Source organism: Oncorhynchus mykiss, chromosome 13 (genome assembly GCF_057628025.1).
Source record: "Oncorhynchus mykiss isolate SJ-2025 chromosome 13, ASM5762802v1, whole genome shotgun sequence".
Taxonomy (NCBI): domain Eukaryota; kingdom Metazoa; phylum Chordata; class Actinopteri; order Salmoniformes; family Salmonidae; genus Oncorhynchus; species Oncorhynchus mykiss.
In genome coordinates this window covers 14,383,453-14,405,030 of record NC_143034.1, presented here as the reverse complement: position 1 = coordinate 14,405,030, position 21,578 = coordinate 14,383,453, and the positions used below count along the sequence as shown (strand labels likewise).

The 21,578-nt window shown below is 45.8% G+C and overlaps 2 protein-coding genes across 7 annotated transcripts in view; both read right to left on the bottom strand.

The window, feature by feature from the left end:
* Window positions 1-245: 245 nt before the first annotated feature.
* On the bottom strand, window positions 246-6,015 carry LOC118940291 (lipopolysaccharide-induced tumor necrosis factor-alpha factor homolog). 2 transcript variants are annotated; one of them, XM_036948162.2, is made up of 4 exons: window positions 5,906-6,015; window positions 4,786-4,962; window positions 3,678-3,825; window positions 246-1,312 (listed from the first exon to the last, which is right to left on the bottom strand). In XM_036948162.2, the coding sequence occupies exons 2-4, from the start codon at window positions 4,829-4,831 to the stop codon at window positions 1,207-1,209; spliced, it is 300 nt and encodes a 99-aa protein (XP_036804057.2). In that variant the 5' UTR covers window positions 4,832-4,962; window positions 5,906-6,015; the 3' UTR covers window positions 246-1,206. The 2 variants fall into 2 exon arrangements, with proteins under 2 accessions (XP_036804057.2, XP_090051431.1); XM_090195305.1 differs by having other exon boundaries at window positions 4,786-4,845; window positions 5,906-5,997.
* A 678-nt stretch (window positions 6,016-6,693) lies between these two features.
* The window catches only part of LOC118940289 (LITAF domain-containing protein), a 30,453-nt gene continuing 15,568 nt past the window's right edge, over window positions 6,694-21,578 (bottom strand). The window contains exons 1-5 of one of the 5 annotated variants that reach the window (XM_090195300.1): window positions 16,355-16,631; window positions 9,454-9,582; window positions 8,579-8,653; window positions 7,986-8,136; window positions 6,694-7,201 (exon numbers count right to left, since the gene is read on the bottom strand). In XM_090195300.1, coding sequence (XP_090051426.1) covers window positions 7,096-7,201; window positions 7,986-8,136; window positions 8,579-8,653; window positions 9,454-9,577 — 456 coding nt within the window. In that variant the 5' untranslated portion in view covers window positions 9,578-9,582; window positions 16,355-16,631 and the 3' untranslated portion in view covers window positions 6,694-7,095. Of the gene's footprint in view, window positions 7,202-7,985; window positions 8,137-8,578; window positions 8,654-9,453; window positions 9,583-16,354; window positions 16,632-21,578 lie in introns of those variants that run through there. The other 4 variants (XM_090195301.1, XM_090195304.1, XM_090195302.1 and 1 more) reach the window with 4 other exon arrangements.

Here is a 21,578-nt window from a genome sequence, read left to right as displayed (position 1 = left end):
GTGTGTGTGTGTGTGTGTGTCTGCGAGTGTGTCTGTGAGTGTGTGTCTGTGTGTGTGTGTGTGTGTGTGTGTGTGTGTGCTACTGGAGATGATGACAGGAACCTTCTATGTTTAGCCTCTATTACTGGCATTGTGTGTGTTTATGAAATAATATAATATTTAATATCCTCTCAAAAGTCAAAGGTTTTATCGAGATGATTAAAATCCTTGTTATTCATCAATCAAAAAAGCAAACAACCAATCAATAAACTTGACCGTTATTTATTACAATACTTTCTGTTTAAATCCATTTAATTAAAAAACGTCATTACAATCTTGTAGCACAGCCACAAAGTCATCAAATATAACCACACTGCTAACCCTAATTAATGCCTCACCTTAAGCACATTTTTGGTTTCATTCATTTTTACGAATACCCTGTCACACATTCCCATTGACAGTAGAGGAAGCTGTCCTGCTGTAGTCATTTCAGAGAGACAGTAGAGGAAGCTGTCCTGCTGCAGCCATTTCAGAGAGACAGTAGAGGAAGCTGTCCTGCTGTGGTCATTTCAGAGAGACAGAGAGAAAGCTGTCCTGCTGTGGTCATTTCAGAGAGACAGTAGAGGAAGCTGTCCTGCTGCAGTCATTTCAGAGAGACAGTAGAGGAAGCTGTCCTGCTGTAGTCATTTCAGAGAGACAGTAGAGGAAGCTGTCCTGCTGCGGTCATTTCAGAGAGACAGTAGAGGAAGCTGTCCTGCTGCGGTCATTTCAGAGAGACATTAGAGGAAGCTGTCCTGCTGCAGCCATTTCAGAGAGACAGTAGAGGAAGCTGTCCTGCTGTGGTCATTTCAGAGAGACAGTAGAGGAAGCTGCCCTGCTGTAGTCATTTCAGAGAGACAGTAGAGGAAGCTGCCCTGCTGTGGTCATTTCAGAGAGACAGTAGAGGAAGCTGCCCTGCTGTGGTCATTTCAGAGAGACAGTAGAGGAAGCTGTCCTGCTGTGGTCATTTCAGAGAGACAGTAGAGGAAGCTGCCCTGCTGTGGTCATTTCAGAGAGACAGTAGAGGAAGCTGTCCTGCTGTAGTCATTTCAGAGAGACAGTAGACTATTGTCTTTCTGATGTGGATTACGCACTGAACTGTCAGTAGGCTGTGGCTAGGTCTGTTCATATATACAGTAGGTTTGCAGATATGGATCACTTTGTGGCAGGTGTCTCATCTTGGTCTGTTCACATGAGTTTGTGGATGTGGATCACTCTCTTGCAGTTGGGGCAGCGGTGTTCTACGTCCTGACAGGAGTCAACACAGAACGGAATCAAACAGCATGGCCAGCACCTAGAGAGAGAGAGTGATGGGGGAGAGAGACAGAGAGAGAGAGAGAGCCGGAGAGAGAGAGCCAGAGAGAGAGATGGGGGGAAAGAGAGAGAGAGAGAGAGAGAGAGAGAGAGATGGGGGAGAGAGAGAGAGAGAGAGAGAGAGAGAGAGAGAGAGAGAGGGGGGGGGGGGGAGGCAATCAAACAAGCTAAGCGTCAGTATAGAGACAAAGTAGAGTTGCAATTCAACGTCTCAGACACGAGACGTATGTGGCAACACACAGTCAATCACGGACTACAAAAGAAAACCAGCCCTGTCGCGGACACCGATGTCTTGCTCCCAGACAAACTAAACAACTTCTTTGCTCGCTTTGAGGACAATACAGTGCCACTGACACGGCCCGCTACCAAAACCTGTGGACCCTCCTTCACCGCAGCCAACATGAGTAAAACATTTAAACGTGTTAACCCTCGCAAGACTGCCGGCCCAGACGGCATCCCTAGCCGCGTCCTCAGAGCATGCGCAGAACAGCTCGCTGGTGTGTTTTCGGACATATTCAATCAATCCTTCCTTATCCCAGTCTGCTGTTCCCACATGCTTCAAGAGGGCCACCATTGTTCCTATTCCCAAGAAAGCTAAGGTAACTGAGCTAAATGACTATCGCCCTGTAGCACTCACTTCCGTTATGATGAAATGCTTTGAGAGACTAGTCAAGGATCATATCACCTCCACCCTACCTGACACCCTAGACCCACTTACTGCCTCAATAGGTCCACAGACGACGCAATCGCAACCACACTGCACACTGCCCTAACCCATCTGGACAAGAGGAATACCTATGTAAGAATGCTGTTCATCAATCACAGCTCAGCATTTAACACCATAGTACCCTCCAAACTCGTCATTAAGCTCGAGACCCTGAGTCTCAACCACGCCCTGTGCAACTGGGTCCTGGACTTTTCTGACGGGTTGCCCCCAGGTGGTGAGGGTAGGAAACATCTCCACCCCGCTGATCCTCAACACTGGGGCCCCACAAGGGTGTGTTCTCAGTCCTCTCATGTACTCCCTGTTCACCCATGACTGCGTGGCCATTCATGCCTCATGCCTCCAACTCAATCATTTAGTTTGCAGACGACACTACAGAGGTAGGCTTGATTACCAACAACGACGAGGCGGCCTACAGGGAGGAGGTGAGGGTCCTCGGAGTGTGGTGTCAGGAAAATAACCTCACACTCAACGTCAACAAAACAAAGGAGATGATCGTGGACTTCAGGAAACATCAGAAGGAGCACCCCCCTTTCCACATTGAAGGGACAGTAGTGGAGAAGGTGGAAAGTTTCAAGTTCCTCGGCGTACACAAACTGAAATGGTCCACCCACACAGACAGCGTGGTGAAGAAGGTACAACAGCGCCTCTTCAAACTCAGAAGGCTGAAGAAATGTGGCTTGTTACCAGAAACACTCAAACTTTTACAGATGCACAATCGAGAGCATCCTGTCGGGCTGTATCACCTCCTGGTACGGCAACTGCTCCGCCCACAACCGTAAGGCTCTCCAAAGGGTAGTGAGGTCTGCACACCGGGGGCAAACTGCCTGGACACCTACACCATCCGATGTCACAGGAAGGCCATAAAGATCATCAAGGACAACAACCACCCGAGCCACTGCCTGTTCACCCTGCTATCATCCAGAAGCGAGGTCAGTACAGGCCTCAAAGCAGGGACCGAGAGACTGAAAAACAGCTTCTATCTCAAGAGATAGAGATCCTTTATTCTCTATTTTGGTTAGGGTGTGACTAGGGTGGGCGTTCTAGTTTCTTTATTTCTAGGTTGGCTTGGTATGGTTCCCAATCAGAGGCAGCGTTTTGTTCTTTACTGTTTTTTGCCGGTTCACATAATAAAGATGATGAACCCAAACCACAATGCATTTTGGTCCGATTCTTACAACAACATTCGTGACACCATCTCTCATCCATATATTTATATGTACATATTCTTATTCATTCCTTTACACTTGTGTGTATAAGGTAGTTGTTACTTGTTAGATATTACTGCACTGTCGGAACTAGAAGCACAAGCATTCCGCTACACTCGCATTAACATCTGTTAGCCATGTGGCCAATAACATTTGATTTGATTTAACTAGGCAAGTCAGTTAAGAACAAATTCTTATTTTCAATGACAGCCTAGGAACAGTGGGTTAACTGCCCTGTTCAGGGGCAGAACGACAGATTTTTACCTTGTCAGCTCAGTGATTCAATCTAGCAACCTTTCGGTTACTAGTCCAACGCTCTAACCACTAGGCTACCTGCCACCCCTACGTACAGGCATGTCCATGCTCGTGTGTGTGCGTGTGCATGTGCGTGCGTGTGTGCTTGTATAACTCACATGAAGAAGCAGAGGAATCCACAGATGACCCAGGTGACCAGTCCAGTGGCGTGTGTGGTCTCTGTCAGAACCGGGACCTGACAGTGGGGACACATCATCTGGCCGGATACGTCTCTTAGCAGCGGCTGCTGTATCACCACCTGGGTTACTGCAGAGGGAGGAGAATACTGGTTAGAACCAGATAGAACTGGTCAGAACCACCACCTGGGTTACTGCAGAGGGAGGAGAATACTGGTTAGAACCAGATAGAACTGGTCAGAACCACCACCTGGGTTACTGTAGGGAGAGGAGAATACTGGTTAGAACCAGATAGAACTGGTCAGAACCACCACCTGGGTTACTGCAGAGGGAGGAGAATACTGGTTAGAACCAGATAGAACTGGTCAGAACCACCACCTGGGTTACTGCAGAGGGAGGAGAATACTGGTTAGAACCAGATAGAACTGGTCAGAACCACCACCTGGGTTACTGCAGAGGAAGGAGAATACTGGTTAGAACCAGATAGAACTGGTCAGAACAGGATAGAACCTCTTTGGATGGAGTTATCACAGATCTAGGATGATATTATATTTCTATGGGAGATTACCATTTTAATAGTGGATTGAATTTGAACTACAGTTAACTGTTTCTGTTGTTGTTTGATCTCTATGTCACACCTCCTCAGAGATGTGGGGTAGAGGATGAGGTACTAGCACCCCTACTAGGACCTCATATCATGTCAGAGGTGTTGCTAAGGCCAGGTTGCTAAGGCCAGGTGTCGCTTACGTCAGAATATCCTGCCACAAACAACTGTTCTCTGGTTTTCCACATGGGGAACTGTGAATGACAAAATGAGGAACCGATTTAGTTAGTTTTGGTGCATCAGTTGCGGGTTTACTTCAGTGTGCGAGTGCGAGTGCGAGTGTGTGTGTGTGTGTGTGTGTGTGTGTGTGTGTGTGTGTGTGTGTGTGTGTGTGTGTGTGTGTGTGTGAGTGTGAGTGTGAGTGTGAGTGTGAGTGTGAGTGTGTGAGTGTGAGTGTGAGTGTGAGTGTGAGTGTGAGTGCGTGTGCGTGTGCGCATGCGCGTGTGCGTGTGCGTGTGCGTGTGTGTGTGTGTGTACATGACTCACCACCAGGGGTGATTGTAGGTTGTGTCTGGGGAGGTGGTTGGTTCATGTCTGGTTGAAGAACTGATAATAAGAGATAAATGTCAATGAATAAAGCCACCAATAAATATCACTGTTGAATCTCCAGGTAAATATGTCTTTAGCTGCTGGGGGCTGGTGGAGTGGTGCTGTCGGGAGGAGCTGTTAAAAAATACATAAATAAAAGAATCAAGATCAGGTGAGACCATTCTAGCCAATGAGAACAACAGACACAACGGTTTATACTAGTTACCACAAACACAGAGTCAAAATTAGCTATATCGTAAAAAATGCATGAAAACTAAAATCTGCTTTTTTTGGGGGTATTATTATAAGGTTAGGGTTAGATATAAGGTTAGTAGTGTGATTAGGGTTCGGTTTAAAATCACATTTTAAGAAGATACATTTTTAAGTGGGGTTTAGGACTTTGTGGCTGTAGTAACTAGAGGTGACCAGGCACAATTCTGATATAAAGTGTTTTTTCTCAAAGTTGTCGGGATATCACGTCCTACTTATATCAGTACTCTTGTAACGACCTAATCATTACCAAACGTATATTCCATCAAATAAGCCACACATTGCAAAAAATCCTCACCTCTCAAATAAGGTATGGACAGCTCAGAACACCCTATACCAGCCCACCTTACCCAGCTCAGAACACCCTATCCCAGCCCACCTTACCCAGCTCAGAACACCCTATACCAGCCCACTTTACCCAGCTCAGAACACCCTATACCAGCCCACTTTACCCAGCTCAGAACACCCTATCCCAGCCCACCTTACCCAGCTCAGAACACCCTATACCAGCCCACTTTACCCAGCTCAGGACACCCTATCCCAGCCCACCTTACCCAGCTCAGAACACCCTATCCCAGCCCACCTTACCCAGCTCAGAACACCCTATCCCAGCCCACCTTACCCAGCTCAGAACACCCTATCCCAGCCCACCTTACCCAGCTCAGAACACCCTATCCCAGCCCACTTTACCCAGCTCAGAACACCCTATCCCAGCCCACCTTACCCAGCTCAGAACACCATATCCCAGCCCACCTTACCCAGCTCAGAACACTCTTTCCCAGCAAGGAGCAGAGTGACAGTCCCTTACCTGTCTGGAGCCCTGGAGGAGACGAGGTACTGTGGAGCTACAGATGAGAACTGCAACTCCCTTAAGAGACAACGAAACTGAAGCACAGAGAGAGACAGACGAGAGAGAGAGATAGAGAGAGATAGTGTGTGTGTGTGTGTGTGTGTGTGTGTGTGTGTGTGTGTTGCGAGCAGACAGAGCGTGTGTGTGGGGAGCGTGTGATAGTGTGTGTGTGGGGGGGGGGGCGAACAGACAGAGCATCAAACATGAAACAGTATCATCATGATGATAAATCTTCAGTTAGACTATTAGAACGTAATGCAGACTAGATAGTCATTACTTTACTAACATTGGTCCATTGGTGTTTGGGGAAAAAGATAGTTAACACATCAAACACAGGCCTTTTTTCAGGTGAATACATGTTTAGAAAGAAATATTGATGTGTGTGTGTGTGTTTCTGGAAACAAGGGCCACTATCATCTCAAAAGTCAAAGTCATTATTGACTTTATTAAAACAATTATTGTTAATCAATTAAAGGGGCAATCAGCAGTTAATGCATCCATTTTTTTGGATCTTGAAGAATATAACTTATTCTGCCTTATGAGTTTAGTTCAACTGTTGTACCCCATCAGAACCCAAAATATCAGCTTGTTTTGCTCCAGTGTTTGTAAATGTAAAAATAGCACTGTATAGCCCAAAACATTGATAAATATATACTTTTGGATGGTCAGTCAGTGCATGCATAGCTCTGTGTTAGAGCGGTTACATTCCTCCAGCCCCATCCCACAGCTTTTTACAAAAACAGAGGCAGGGTTCAGCTTTTTTATTGTTTCAACTGTGGACTGTCCCTTTAAAAAACCCAACAACCAATCAATACCAACGTCAATACAAATAGAATCCTACTTTCTGTCTAACATGAAGATTCACAGAATGAAAGAAAACATATATTACAATCAGTGTAAAGAGTCTGCTAGAAGTGGCCTTCGCTTGTTACACACGGACACTAGTCAATGTTAAACTGGTCTTCCAGTAGTCATTTCAGCCACAGTCAGACTATTGTCTTTACACTGTGACTTCTCACAATAGATATTTCTATTTTCATGAGGAGTTGTGGATGTGGATGTGGATCACTTTGTGGCAGCAGTGGCTGTGGGCCGGGGCTAGTTGTGGATGTGGATCACTTTGTGGCAGGTGTCTCATCTTGGTCTGTTCACATGCGTTTGTGGATGTGGATCACTCTCTTGCAGTTGGGGCAGCGGTGTTCTACGTCCTTACAGGAGTCAACACAGAACGGAATCAAACAGCATGGCCAGCACCTAGAGAGAGAGAGAGAGAGGGAGAGAGAGAGAGAGAGAGAGAGAGAGAGAGAGAGAGCCAGAGAGAGAGATGGGGGAGAGAGACAGAGAGAGAGAGAGCCAGAGAGAGAGATGGGAGGAGAGAGACAGAGAGAGGGAGAGCGAGACAGAGAGAGATGGGGTAGAGAGACAGAGAGAGATGGGGAGAGAGACAGAGAGAGTGATGGGGTAGAGAGACAGAGAGAGAGAGAGCGAGAGAGAGAGAGAGATGGGGTAGAGAGAGAGAGAGAGATGGGGTAGAGAGAGAGAGAGACAGAGAGAGAGACAGAGAGAGAGAGAGAGTGAGACAGAGAGAGATGGGGTAGAGAGACAGAGAGAGATGGGGTAGAGAGACAGAGAGAGAGAGAGCCAGAGAGAGAGATGGGGGAGAGAGACAGAGAGAGAGAGACAGAGAGAGAGAGAGAGATAGGGTAGAGAGAGAGAGAGAGAGATGGGGTAGAGAAAGAGAGAGACAGAGAGAGAGAGAGCGAGACAGAGAGAGATGGGGTAGAGAGAGAGAGATGGGGTAGAGAGAGAGAGAGAGACAGAGACAGAGACAGAGACAGAGACAGAGAGAGAGAGAGAGAGAGAGAGAGAGAGAAGGGATTCAGTGTGTGTATCCATCTGTACAGTGTATGTGTGTTTGTGAGAGAGAGAAAAAAAAACGTGTGCCACATATCTCCATGTGTGTGTGTGTGTGTGTGTGTGTGTGTGTGTGTGTGTGTGTGTGTGTGTGTGTGTGTGTGTGTGTGTGTGTACAACTTACAGGAAGAAGCCGAGTGATCCACAGATGACCCAGGTGAGCAGTCCAGTGGCGTGTGTGGTCTCTGTCAGAACCGGGACCTGACAGTGGGGACAATTCATCTGGCCGGGTACGTCTCTTGGCAGCGGCTGCTGCATCACCACCACCTGGGTTACTGCAGAGGGAGGAGAATACTGGTTAGAACCAGATAGAACTGGTCAGAACAGGATATAACTTCATAGAATTGGATAGAACTGGACAGGACTAGAAAGAATCCCCACCACCCGGGTTACTGTAGGGAGAGGAAAATACTGATCAGAACTGGATAGAACTGGTCAGAACAGGATATAACTCAATAGAATGGGATAGAACAACTTAGGCCCCCAAAAAATTGTGTCGCTTGTTGTTAGTTCTATATTTCAAACCCCTACAGAGGGTAGAGGGTTTGAGGGGTTGCTAAGGCTGGGTGTTGCTAGGGCCAGGACGTCCAGCCAATACCTTGTGTGTGTACAACTTGGTTCTCGTTTTTCACTGGGTACTGTGAATACTAAAATAAGGAACCGATTGAGGTAGTTTTGGTCCGACAGTTTGGAGTTTTTTCAGCGTGTGTGACTCACCGCTGGGGACGTTTGTAGGTTGTGCCATGCCCGTGTCGTATTGGGGAGGTGGTGGGTACATGCCGGGTTGGGGACCTGATCAATAAGGGATAAATAAATACATCAATACACTGTGTAATTTATCACAAACCCAGGGATACAGAGTGGTTGGCCAGCATTATGGGAACACAAACCCAGGGATACAGAGTGGTTGGCCAGCGTTATGGGAACACAAACCCAGAGATACAGAGTGGTTGGCCAGCATTATGGGACCACAAACCCAGGGATACAGAGAGGTTGGTCAGCCTTATGGGACCACAAACCCAGGGATACAGAGTGGTTGGCCAGCATTATAGGACCACAAACCCAGGGATACAGAGCGGTTGGCCAGCATTATGGGACCACAAACCCAGCGATACAGAGTGGTTGGCCAGGGTTATGGGAACACAAACCCAGGGATACAGAGTGGTTGGCCAGCATTATGGGAACACAAACCCAGTGGTTGGCCAGCATTATGGGACCACAAACCCAGCGATACAGAGTGGTTGGCCAGCGTTATGGGACCACAAACCCAGGGATAGAGAGTGGTTGGCCAGCCCTTAACAATGATGTTCATGACATCTATGGCTATCATAACACACACTTCCAAAATGCTTAATGAAAACACTTTGAAGGGATTTGCTGTCCAGGAAAATGTTTAATCTACATAATACATAAAGAATAAGGTCTGGTTTCTTGAACACGGATGATACCTAGTCCTGGTCTGGAAAGCTCTTCAGAGGGTTCTCCTATGGGGAAAGCCGTAGAACCCTTTCATGTTCTCGACAGCACCTTATTTTCTATGAGTGTAGGCTTTAACTGTCCCGAAGAGTATCCGTGTAGATCTGATATCTTACCTCCCTGGAAGCCAGGCTGAGGGGGGTAGGCTGTTACCCCCCCACTTCCCTGGTAGCCCGCCGGGGGGCCGGGGTAGGGGGGAGCAGACAAGTCCTGGGGGGGTCCATACTGGCTCTTCTCCATACTGTCTGGGGTGGGTTAGAGATAGAGAGAGAGAGAGGAAGAAAGTGAGCACAAACACATTGAGCACACCTTATGAAAATAACACATTTAGAAAACATATGTCTCTGCCCCCACCTTCTCTCCCCCCTATCTCTCTCACCTATCTTCTTTCACACACACACACCTTGTTCAAGCTGTTGCCTATAATATTGACACACATCCCTGTATTCAACCTGGCAGGTTTGGTGACATTTCTTTAGGACAAATAACTAGATTGGTGACATTTCATTGGACAAAGACATGGCCTGTAGCCTCTGAATAGTACAAGCCTATAACAACACCACAACTAATGAATGCCACACACCCACTAAATCTATCAGAATAACTCTAGCCCTGGTCTATGTTACTGGTGAATGATTAACAGTTAGAGTTAGATATAAAACTTTTAAGTGTCAATCCACAATGACACATCAGTTGACAATACAAAATACAGAGGCCGCCCTTTCCTGCAGTCAATGTCCAGAAACGCCCTCTGTGACCTCATGGCCCTTTCCTGCAGTCAATGTCCAGAAGCGCCCTCTGTGACCTCATGGCCCTTTCCTGCAGTCAATGTCCAGAAACGCCCTCTGTGACCTCATGGCCCTTTCCTGCAGTCAATGTCCAGAAGCGCCCTCTGTGACCTCATGGCCCTTTCCTGCAGTCAATGTCCAGAAGCGCCCTCTGTGACCTCATGGCCCTTTCCTGCAGTCAATGTCCAGAAGCGCCCTCTGTGACCTCATGGCCCTTTCCTGCAGTCAATGTCCAGAAGCGCCCTCTGTGACCTCATGGCCCTTTCCTGCAGTCAATGTCCAGAAGCGCCCTCTGTGACCTCATGGCCCTTTCCTGCAGTCAATGTCCAGAAGCGCCCTCTGTGACCTCATGGCCCTTTCCTGCAGTCAATGTCCAGAAGCGCCCTCTGTGACCTCATGGCCCTTTCCTGCAGTCAATGTCCAGAAACGCCCTCTGTGACCTCATGGCCCTTTCCTGCAGTCAATGTCCAGAAGCGCCCTCTGTGACCTCATGGCCCTTTCCTGCAGTCAATGTCCAGAAGCGCCCTCTGTGACCTCATGGCCCTTTCCTGCAGTCAATGTCCAGAAGCGCCCTCTGGGACCTCATGGCCCTTTCCTGCAGTCAATGTCCAGAAGCGCCCTCTGTGACCTCATGGGTGGAATGTTTTTCATATTTTACATAATTGTATCATTTGTAACGTTTTTTTCTTTTTTTTTTGCGACAAAAATCCAGTGTTTCTATGTCAAACAGTTTTGTTACGTTTCAGTCTTCTGTGATGTATATATAAAGTGTAATATTGGGATGCAAACTCAAAACTGAATACATTTCAACTCTATACCTGACATGGTACAGGTGTCTTATTTTTATAAGCCCATAACCATGTGTGTGAGGTGTATACTTTGGTTTCAAAATAGATTTAATAAAGACTACCAAAAATCACACACTGCAGTAAAAGGTTCCAAGCCATATTATGGACCCCTCAGATAGTGTTGAGACACTAGTCAGTCACAGGCAAACACAGTACAGTATGTCATCTGGAATCAGCTATAATACACAGTACAGTATGTCATCTGGAATCAGTTATAATACACAGTACAGTATGTCATCTGGAATCAGTTATAATACACAGTGCAGTATGTCATCTGGAATCAGCTATAATACACAGTGCAGTATGTCATCTGGAATCAGCTATAATACACAGTACAGTATGTCATCTGGAATCAGCTATAATACACAGTACAGTATGTCATCTGGAATCAGCTATAATACACAGTACAGTATGTCATCTGGAATCAGCTATAATACACAGTACAGTATGTCATCTGGAATCAGTTATAATACACAGTGCAGTATGTCATCTGGAATCAGCTATATTACACAGTACATTATGTCATATGGAATCAGCTATAATACACAGTACATTATCTCATCTGGAATCAGCTATAATACACAGTACATTATGTCATATGGAATCAGCTATAATACACAGTACATTATGTCATGTGGAATCAGCTATAATACACAGTGCAGTATGTCATATGGAATCAGCTATATTACATCCCATCATCTATACATCATTGATCTACATGGTCTCCTTTGGGAAACAGGTCTTCTGATCCCAATAGGACTTCCTGGTTCAATAAATAAATACACTTTCTAACCTCCTGATTCATTCTAACCTCAGGCTCATCATTAACCTTTACTTACAGTAACCAGGTCAGTCGTTAAAAACAAACTATTATAAGGAAATGCATAGATTATACTACAGCGCTATACATACAGTGCATTCAAAAAGTATTCAGACCCCTTGACCTTTTCCACATTTATTTAAATTACAGCCTTATTCTAAAATTGATTACATTTGAAAAAATCATCTGAAATCTACACACCCCATAATGACATCACAATACCCCATAATGACAAAGCAAAAACAGGTTCTTAAAAATGTTTGAATTTTTAAGAAACAAAACACAAATACCTTATTTACATTAGGTATTCAGACCCTTTGCTATGAAATTGACTCGACATTGAGCTCCGGTGCATCCTGTTTCCATTGATCATCCTTGAAATGTTTCTACAACCTGTGGTAAATTCAATTGATTGGACATGATTTGGAAAGGAACACACCTGTCTAAATAAGGTTTCACAGTTGACAGTGCATGTCACAGCAAAAACCAAGCCATGAGGTCGAAGGAATTGTCCGTAGAGCTCCGAGACAGAATTGTGTCGAGGCACAGATCTGGAGAAGGGTACCAAAATATTTATGCAGCATAGAAGGTCACCAAGAACACAGCGGTCTCCATCATTCTTAAATAGAAGAAGATTAGAACCATCAAGACTCTTCCTAGAGCTGGCCGCCCGGCCAAACTGAGCAATCGGGGGAGAAGGGCCTTGGTCAGGGAGGTGAAGAAGAACCAGATGGTCACTCTGTCAGAGCTCTAGAGTTCCTCTGTGGAGATGGGAGAACCTTCCAGAAGGACAACCATCTCTGCAGCACTCCACCAATCAGGCCTTTATGGTAGAGTGGCCAGATGGAAGCACTCAGTGAAAGGCACACGATAGCCTGCTTGGAGTTTACCAAAAGGCACCTAAAGGACTCAGACCATCAGAAACAAGATTCTCTGGACTGATGAAACCAAGATTGAACTCTTTGGCCTGAATGCCAAGCGTCACGTCTGGAGGAAACCTGGCACCATCCCTACGGTTTTCAGCGGCAGGGACTGCGAGGCAAAGATTAATGGAGCAAAGTACAGAGAGATCCTTGATGAAAACCTGACCCTGAGTGCTCAGGAACTCAGACTGGGGTGAAGGTTCACCTTCCAACAGGACAACGACCCTAAGCGCACAGTCAAGACAACGCAGGAGTGGCTTCGGGACAAGACTCTGAATGTCCTTGAGTGGCCCAGACTTGAACCCAATCGAACATCTTTGGTGAGACCTGAAAATAGCTTTGCAGTGACACTCCCCATCCAACCTGACAGAGCTTGAGAGGATCTGCAGAGAGGAATGAGAGGAATACAGGTGTGCTAAACTTGTAGCGTCATACCCAAGAAGACCCGCGGCTGTAATCACTGCCTAAGGTGCTTCAACAAAGTACTGAGTAAAGGGTCTGAATACTTATGTAAATGTGGTATGTTCATTTGTTTTTGTTTTTATACATTAGCTAACATTTCTAAAAAACTGTTTTTGCATTGTCATTGTGGGGTATTATGTGCAGATTGATGAGGGGAAAACGATTTAATCAATTTAAGAATAGGGCTGTAATGTAACAAAATTTGGAAAAAGTTCTGAATGCTCTGTATGAGTTCATCCCAAATGACACCCTATTTCCCACGTGGGCCCTGGTCAAAAGCAGTGCACTAAATATGAAACAGGCTGCCATTTGGGACAAACGCTATGGGTAAATGTTATACAGCATCATGTAGTTGACGATGGTGTTGTTATGAAGCTGTAACGGAGGCTTATCTGTTGGACTTTGTTCCACGGGATCATGAGGAAGTGAGGTAGAGTTGTTGAGTGTGTGTGTGTTGCGGGGAGCTGCTGCTGTTGCAGAAATAAAATCAGCCCGCGCAGAGAAGCACGAGATTGAACCTCACTCAACTTTCTAGTTTTCCCCGTTAGTTACCACTATCAACCCTTTACTGTGGGAATTGTGATCGAATCAACGCAATTATTAGCTACTTTCAATGCAACATACCGAAACAAAACCAACGATTCAAGAGACTTTGTTGTAGACAGAACTCATCAGAGTAGGATTCTAATGCGTTGACATGCACATACTCTAATCTAAACAGACCGGTGCGCCGTAACCAATCAGAGCTGCAGTAGGCCTATATGCAAATAAACCACTGCCATACATGTGCCATTCCCGTTGAACGTGACTGACTTTACAGAATCAGCGGTCGTGAGTAGATGAGCTGTTTTGAGATCATATTCTTTGCTCGTTGGTGAGTTATTAGCCCAGTTATAGATCAGTTGTAATCCTCAATGGGGGAGTGTTTGTTTCCTACAAGACACAACACGTGTGCATTTCTAGACATCTTTGAAAAGTGATTCAGCTAAAGAGCTTTTTTGTCTTAAAGGGGCAGTGTTGTATTTTGAGACAGGCTTGAATAAGCTAAGTAGCCAATCGGCAGAGGGAAGCATAATTAGTCTGATTCTCTGTAATAATGGTATGAGAATAATAATGCATTTTATTTCATAAAGTGGTTTCTTGCATCAAACGACTCAACAACATTTTCAGTCTCCTCCTTGTCTAAAGGACAAGTGGATTAACAGGTTCATGTCAACAAGCCCTGAATGTGTTTTTCAAACGTCTCATAGAATGTAGGCCTACATTGAACACCACACATTGGCTGCTACTGTAGACTGAATGATAGAACAGGTATTTTCATGTTAAAATGTTATGGGATGCATTTTCTCCATTGTTTTTGATGGTAGGCCCCTCTGGTAGTCCTACATTATGATCAAATAGTAGTCTACTTGATCACTGTTAAAACCAGGGGCGCAACTTTGGTTTTAGAAGTGGGGGGGGGGGACATAATTGTATTATTTTATCCACTCCAAACAACCTACCTGACCGCTCGGAGGCGTCTGCATGGTCCTAACGCACACCGTTGCCTCGTTTTGTATCACACTAAATGGAATTTCAGAATGTGGGGGGACATGTCCCCAGTAAAGTTGCGCCCCTGGTTTAAACTAAACTTAAAGTGGGTACAGCCTCAGTGGTCACAGTAAACGTGCGCCAGAAGTTGCACAGAATGTTGAAGTTTACGCTCAGCCTATTCCCTATATACTGTCGTTCACTACTTTTAACCGGAGTCCTATGGGCCCTGGTCAACAGTAGTACACTACCCTATGGGCCCTGGTCAACAGTAGTACACTACCCTATGGGCCCTGGTCAACAGTGGGTTAAATAGAATTAAAGACACCCATTTCAGGAAGTGTTTTGAATTTTAAATACAAAATGTTACAACTAGTAGCTTCTACTAGTAGCTTTTTTCAGATTACTTCCTGAACTGACTGACCTCAATTTGCATTGACCCCAAACCTGACCTTTACTATACCCATTTACCATGGGCAGGAACCATAACTCTCACACCCTAGTCAGGTAAACATTTACACAAGGATTCATTTTCATTTCCTTAATCCAACATCTCACAGAACAGCTGGACATGTCCCCATAATGGGCCCTGGGTATTCTACCCTATCATGGTTTGGTTAGCTATCAAATTCACTGATGTGTGAAGTACAGTTTTCCACTCTGTCTGTGTGTACACATCTAACAGAGCTGTCTGTGTGTACACATCTAACAGCTCTGTCTGTGTGTACACGTCTAACAGAGCTGTCTGTGTGTACACATCTAACAGAGCTGTCTGTGTGTACACATCTAACAGCGCTGTCTGTGTGTACACGTCTAACAGAGCTGTCTGTGTGTACACGTCTAACAGAGCTGTCTGTGTGTACACGTCTAACAGAGCTGTCTGTGTGTACACATCTAACAACGCTGTCTGTGTGTACACATCTAACAGCGCTGTCTGTGTGTACACGTCTAACAGCGCTGTCTGTGTGTACACGTCTAACAGAGCTGTCTGTGTGTACACATCTAACAACGCTGTCTGTGTGTACACATCTAACAGCGCTGTCTGTGTGTACACGTCTAACAGCGCTGTCTGTGTGTACACGTCTAACAGCGCTGTCTGTGTGTACACATCTAACAGCGCTGTCTGTGTGTACACATCTAACAGAGCTGTCTGTGTGTACACATCTAACAGCGCTGTCTGTGTGTACACATCTAACAGAGCTGTCTATGTGTACACGTCTAACAGCGCTGTCTGTGTGTACACATCTAACAGAGCTGTCTGTGTGTACACATCTAACAGAGACATCTGTGTGTACACATCTAACAGAGATGTCTGTGTGTACACATCTAACAGAGATGTCTGTGTGTACACATCTAACAGCGCTGTCTGTGTGTACACATCTAACAGCGCTGTCAAACATTAGGCACCAAGACAGAGTTAGAAGGTAGGGTGACTGGTGCTGTGTTTTCTCTAAACCGATTTAAAAACACCCCTCTTCTAACAAGTCTTTTCTTTCTCACGTAGCAACACACACAAAACAAACACAGATATTCCTAGTCATACACACAACTCTTTCATATTTTATTATATCCTCCAAAGAAGCACTCTGAAACCCCCCAACTCAGAGCACCCTTTCCCAGCCACGAGCAGAGCAACAGCCCCTTACCTTTTTGGAGCCCTGGAGGAGACGAGGTACTGTGGACTGTGTGGAGCTAAAGATCAGAGCTGCTACTCCCTCGAGACAGTGAGAAAGTGAACCAGGTAGGAAAGAGAGTGAGAACGAGCGCACACACAGAGGGGAGGAGTGAGGCAGATGAGGTAACAACGTTATCTGAAGTGGCTGAATAGTGAACACAAGCCCGATGGAAAATAACTCCACCCGTTGGTCAATCACTAGTTCCAGTGTAATTGCATCATCACTGTGTGACGACGAATCCCAGTATAAAAGGAAGCAGGAAATTCCACTCACACCAGGGAATGTTTCCCAAATGACATTGAGTCCTGGTCAAAAGTAGTGCACTCCTGTATCTAGGGAACATGGTGTCATTTGGGACACAAGCCTGAAGACACTGATTCCCATCAATAGACCAGAGACCTCAGACTCACTAAAGGGTTTTAAAGTGAAGAGGTGGAGGGGTGTGAATATGCTGTGTTCGTGTGTGTGTGTGTGTGTGTGTGTGTTCCTGTGTGTGTGTTTTGAGGGGAAATTGTGGCTGTGGTGAGTTAAGGTGTTTATAGTTCTCGATCAACAACGTCGTGGTTGGAAAATACGTTTGTTAGTGAGAAGGCAGAAGACCTAGTAGCCAGCAGAGCATTAACCAGCAGCCTATTATCACCATGACTCATCCTCAGTTAGACTATTAGAACTTAACGCAGACCAGACAGTCATTACTTTACTAACATTGGTCCATTGGTGTTTGGAAAAAAAGGTCATTAGAGCACCTAACATAGGCCTATTTTCAGGTGAATACATTTGAGAAAAGTGTGTGTGTTCATCCATCCACCATTCGTTGTTTCCTGAGAATGTATACTGAAGAAAAATATAAACGTAACATGCAACCATTTCAACAGTTTTACTGAGTTACAGGAAATCAGTCAGGAAATCTGTCAATTGAAATAAATGTATTAGGCTCTAATCTATGGACGTCATATGACTGGGCAGGGGCGCAGTCATAGACGGGCCTGGAAGAGCATAGGACCACCCACTTGGGAGCCAGGCCCAGCCAATCAGAATGATTTGTTCCCCCACAAAAGGTCTTTACTACAGACAGAAATACTCCTCAGTTTCATCAGCTGTCTGGGTGGCTGGTCTCAGACGATCCTGCAGGTGAAGAACCCAGATGTGGAGGTCCTGGTCTGGTGTGGTTATTCAAAATTCTGCCATATTGTCTAAAACAATGTTGGAGGTGGCTTATGGAAGAGAAATTAACATTAAATTCTCTGGCAACAGCTCTGGTGAACATTCCTTCAGTCAGCATGCCAATTGCATGCTACCTCAAAACTTGAGACATCTGTGGCATTGCACACTTTAGAGTGGCCTCCCGCACGCATACACTTGTATCCCTCCTCTGGCTTGGCTACTGCGGGGTACCGTTCAGAGGAATGGCAGCCCGGAGGAATGGCAGCCCGGAGGAATGGCAGCCCGGAGGAATGGAAGCCCGGAGGAATGGCAGCCCGGAGGAATGGCAGCCCGGAGGAATGGAAGCTCGGAGGAATGGCAGCCCAGAGGAATGGAAGCCCGGAGGAATGGCAGCCCGGAGGAATGGAAGCCCGGAGGAATGGCAGCCCGGAGGAATGGCAGCCCGGAGGAATGGCAGCCCGGAGGAATGGCAGCCCGGAGGAATGGAAGCCCGGAGGAATGGCAGCCCGGAGGAATGGAAGCCCGGAGGAATGGAAGCCCGGAGGAATGGAAGCCCGGAGGAATGGAAGCCCGGAGGAATGGAAGCCCGGAGGAATGGAAGCCCGGAGGAATGGCAGCCCGGAGGAATGGCAGCCCGGAGGAATGGAAGCCTGGACGAATGGAAGCCTGGAGGAATGGCACTTCAAGCATTTCTCTACCCTTCACCAGGTGGTTACAGACTGAAACAACGCAAAGAGGATTCGCCATGAGTCTAAAACACTGGATACGGAGACCAAGGCCGGGACTCTGCGCACCCAAGCTGAGGGCACGCGGCACCTGGGAGAGAGACTGCAGCATATCCACTTCTGGAAGTCGGAGCTGCAGCGACACATCGAGAAGCTGGTGGCCGAGACAGACCTCCTCCTGCAGCAGAAGAGGAGGCTGTTGAAGGCGCAGGACGCCACCGAGATCCCGTTCGCCATCGCCACGGATAACCTAACCTGTCGGGAACTGCGACCGCGTAGAGGAGCTGCTGATGATACAAAAATAACATTGACTTGTCTTTGCTCTAGTTCACCTAAATACTTGTATCATCATTAAATGTTGCCTAGACGTTATTTCACTAGAAACCAATCTGAAAATAAGGTGATGGTTGTGTTTGTGTACCGCAGGAGGTGGACTTGATCAGGAGCATCCAGGCTCTGTTGAAGAGAACGCTGAGTCAGGCTGTCAATCAAATCAAGTGAGCATCACAATGAAACAATAAGGGGGTTTATTTATCAAAACTTGGCTGATACAAATTACGACTCAGCAAATAAACCAAAGTGCTTTAAAATATACCAAGGGCTAAATGACTTGGAAAAACGAACTGTCCTGTAAAGTATTAACGTTAAAAAGAACTACGCTATAACGTGCAGGAACAGAACGTACATAAACCAAAAATAAACTCGCTGATGGGACGTTCCATTATAAGGGGAGTGGCCAGCTCCAAGGCAAGTCTGCAAACCGTCAAGTTTTACATTTCTACAATAATGATAACGTTAAATATAAGCATTATTTTATCAATAACAGTACACAATATCAATGTATAACTGTACTTCGCTATTTTAAACTCGTCAAAGGGAAAAAGAGTTCCACCGGGGTGAAGAGACGGTGGGCATTTCCCAACGCCCTTCCGGAACCGTATTTTAACCCTGGGATTCAGGTCGGACCTCCTTTATCAGCACACCGTGGCATCCATCACTGCTGAGGAATAGACGTAAACAAGACATTACTTTGAACTGTGACTATTTACTTGAGAATGATAATGGTTAAATTATAACAATGACTGTTACCACGTAAACTATGAAGCGTGCACGCAACATAGAAAACAATGATAGCAAATGTCAAACTGTATTTCTGCAATACAGTTACGTATGGGATATAAGAAACAAAAGCTGTGTGTCGCGTTGTCATTTATATAAAATTAACATGATATTTGTTATGGCCTGTGTACACTTGCACGCGGTAAACTACCGCGTGGCTCGCTTGTGGGCATCCTGGCAGCAGCAGTTCTGTTGTGCAACAAATATCTGGGTATTAAATGGGTAAATAGTTCAATCTATTCTCCATTAACAGTTAAAAAGTTGTGTGCTCTAACCCGCTCTGGTGACACTTCGCTGCCCTGTTTCCAATCGTCCACATTGCTGCTGGGAGAACCTATTTCAAGTAAGTAAATACACTTTGGGATAAAGACTATATCCGTGTTCGAATAACATACTGTATACTACATACTTAATGATTGTATATACTATTAGTTAATTTTAGGAAACTGTAAACGAACGGTATCCTTCCAATTTGGAAGTTGATTCTGATTCTGTTACTATGCAACTTCTTGTTAATAAAACAAATGACAAGACCTTAGACAATGTCCATTAGGAACGCTCAACGACTATACCGCCAAACTAAGAATGACGTGAATAATCAAGTCAATAGGTTGCGTATGTAAACTCACTCTACTCCGATTTCAGAGTGTAACCGATGTGAAATGGCTGGTTAGTGGTGGTGCTAATAGCGTTTCAATCGGCGACCTCGCTCTGAGACCTTCTGTCTCGGCGCGATGGGCAACGACGCTTCGAGGGTGATGTGTGCAGAGGGTCCCTGGTTCGAGCCCGGGTAGGGGCGAGGGGACGGACGAAAGTTATACTGTTACAAGAGCATTCTCGTCTGTGCTATAGATAAGGGCGAGTAAATGAAGTAGCTAGCCAATGTTAGCTTGGGTGCTTGACTGCCATTGTGAGTCCAGTGTGCGCTCTGAACACTTCAAGAGCAAAACGCAATTTACGAACTGTTATGGGTGTAAGATGGCACAGTGATGCCATCTGTTGGTAAATGTTCATTACTGCAACTCTTGTGTTTTACCGGGGTGCTTGAGATACCCGGATGTGTTGTCATGTACTGAACAAGACTGGTTACTCGCATCAATGCCTCTGTCTCGTCATTTAACATTCAAACATGCTGTCAGAGTCGGATAACTAACCATGCTTTCCGCAAATTAGAGTCACCTGCTCTGGTTTACAAACAAATGCTTATTTGTGTAAAATTTAGTGAGTTTGCTAGTTAGTTTCAGTGTTGTTAGCACCGGTTAGACATGGCAGCGAACATTCCCCAGCGGGGATTGGAGCACGAACTGGGATACGTTTAGAGGTGAATGGGAGGACTATGCGCTAGCAACGGGACTTCTGGAAAAGGAAGATGAGGTAGTGGCTGCCACTTTGAGGACTATAATGGGAACTGAATGCCGACACGTATACAAACACAACCTGAACCTAACAGCAGCTCAGCAAGGTAACGCTATAGCTATTCTTGATGCTCTTGAACATTACTTTACGCCAGCAAAGAACGTCATCTACGAGCGTTATGTTTTCGGTCGTTGCAAACAGGAGGACGGGGAGTCCATTGACAGCTTTGTCACTAGGTTAAGGGAAAAGGCAGCTACATGTGACTATGGTGCTTTAAGAGATGAACTGATCAGAGATAAGATTGTGCTTGGCATAACTGATGAGGGCACCCGCAGACGTTTGCTGAGAGAACGTGACCTGACGCTGGCCTTGGCAGTGGAGACATACCGTGCAGCAGAGCTTACTGATATACGGATAAGGTTCATGGAGCTAGAAAGGCAACATACGGACAATGTCAATGCTACATTCAGGCAGCCAGTAAAGAAATTCCCCTTTGCCACAGCTAATGCTAATACTACAGCCAACTCTGCAGTAGACAACCCCAATACATGCCGATATTGTGGCATTTCTCATGGACGAGGAAAAGAACACTGCCCAGCCTATGGAAAAATATGCAAATCCTGTGGTACAGCTAATCACTTCGCAAGGGTCTGCATGAAAAGCAAGAGAAAGGAGGGTAAAGTGCACTCCATGGAAACAAACACAGATGAAGGGAACGACATCACAGAGGATGTATATGCTAGCGAGTGCATAGGGGCAGTGAGGGCAAAAGGACAAAAGTGGCTTGTCACTCTGCTACTTAATAATAAACCACAGCAATGCCAGCTAGA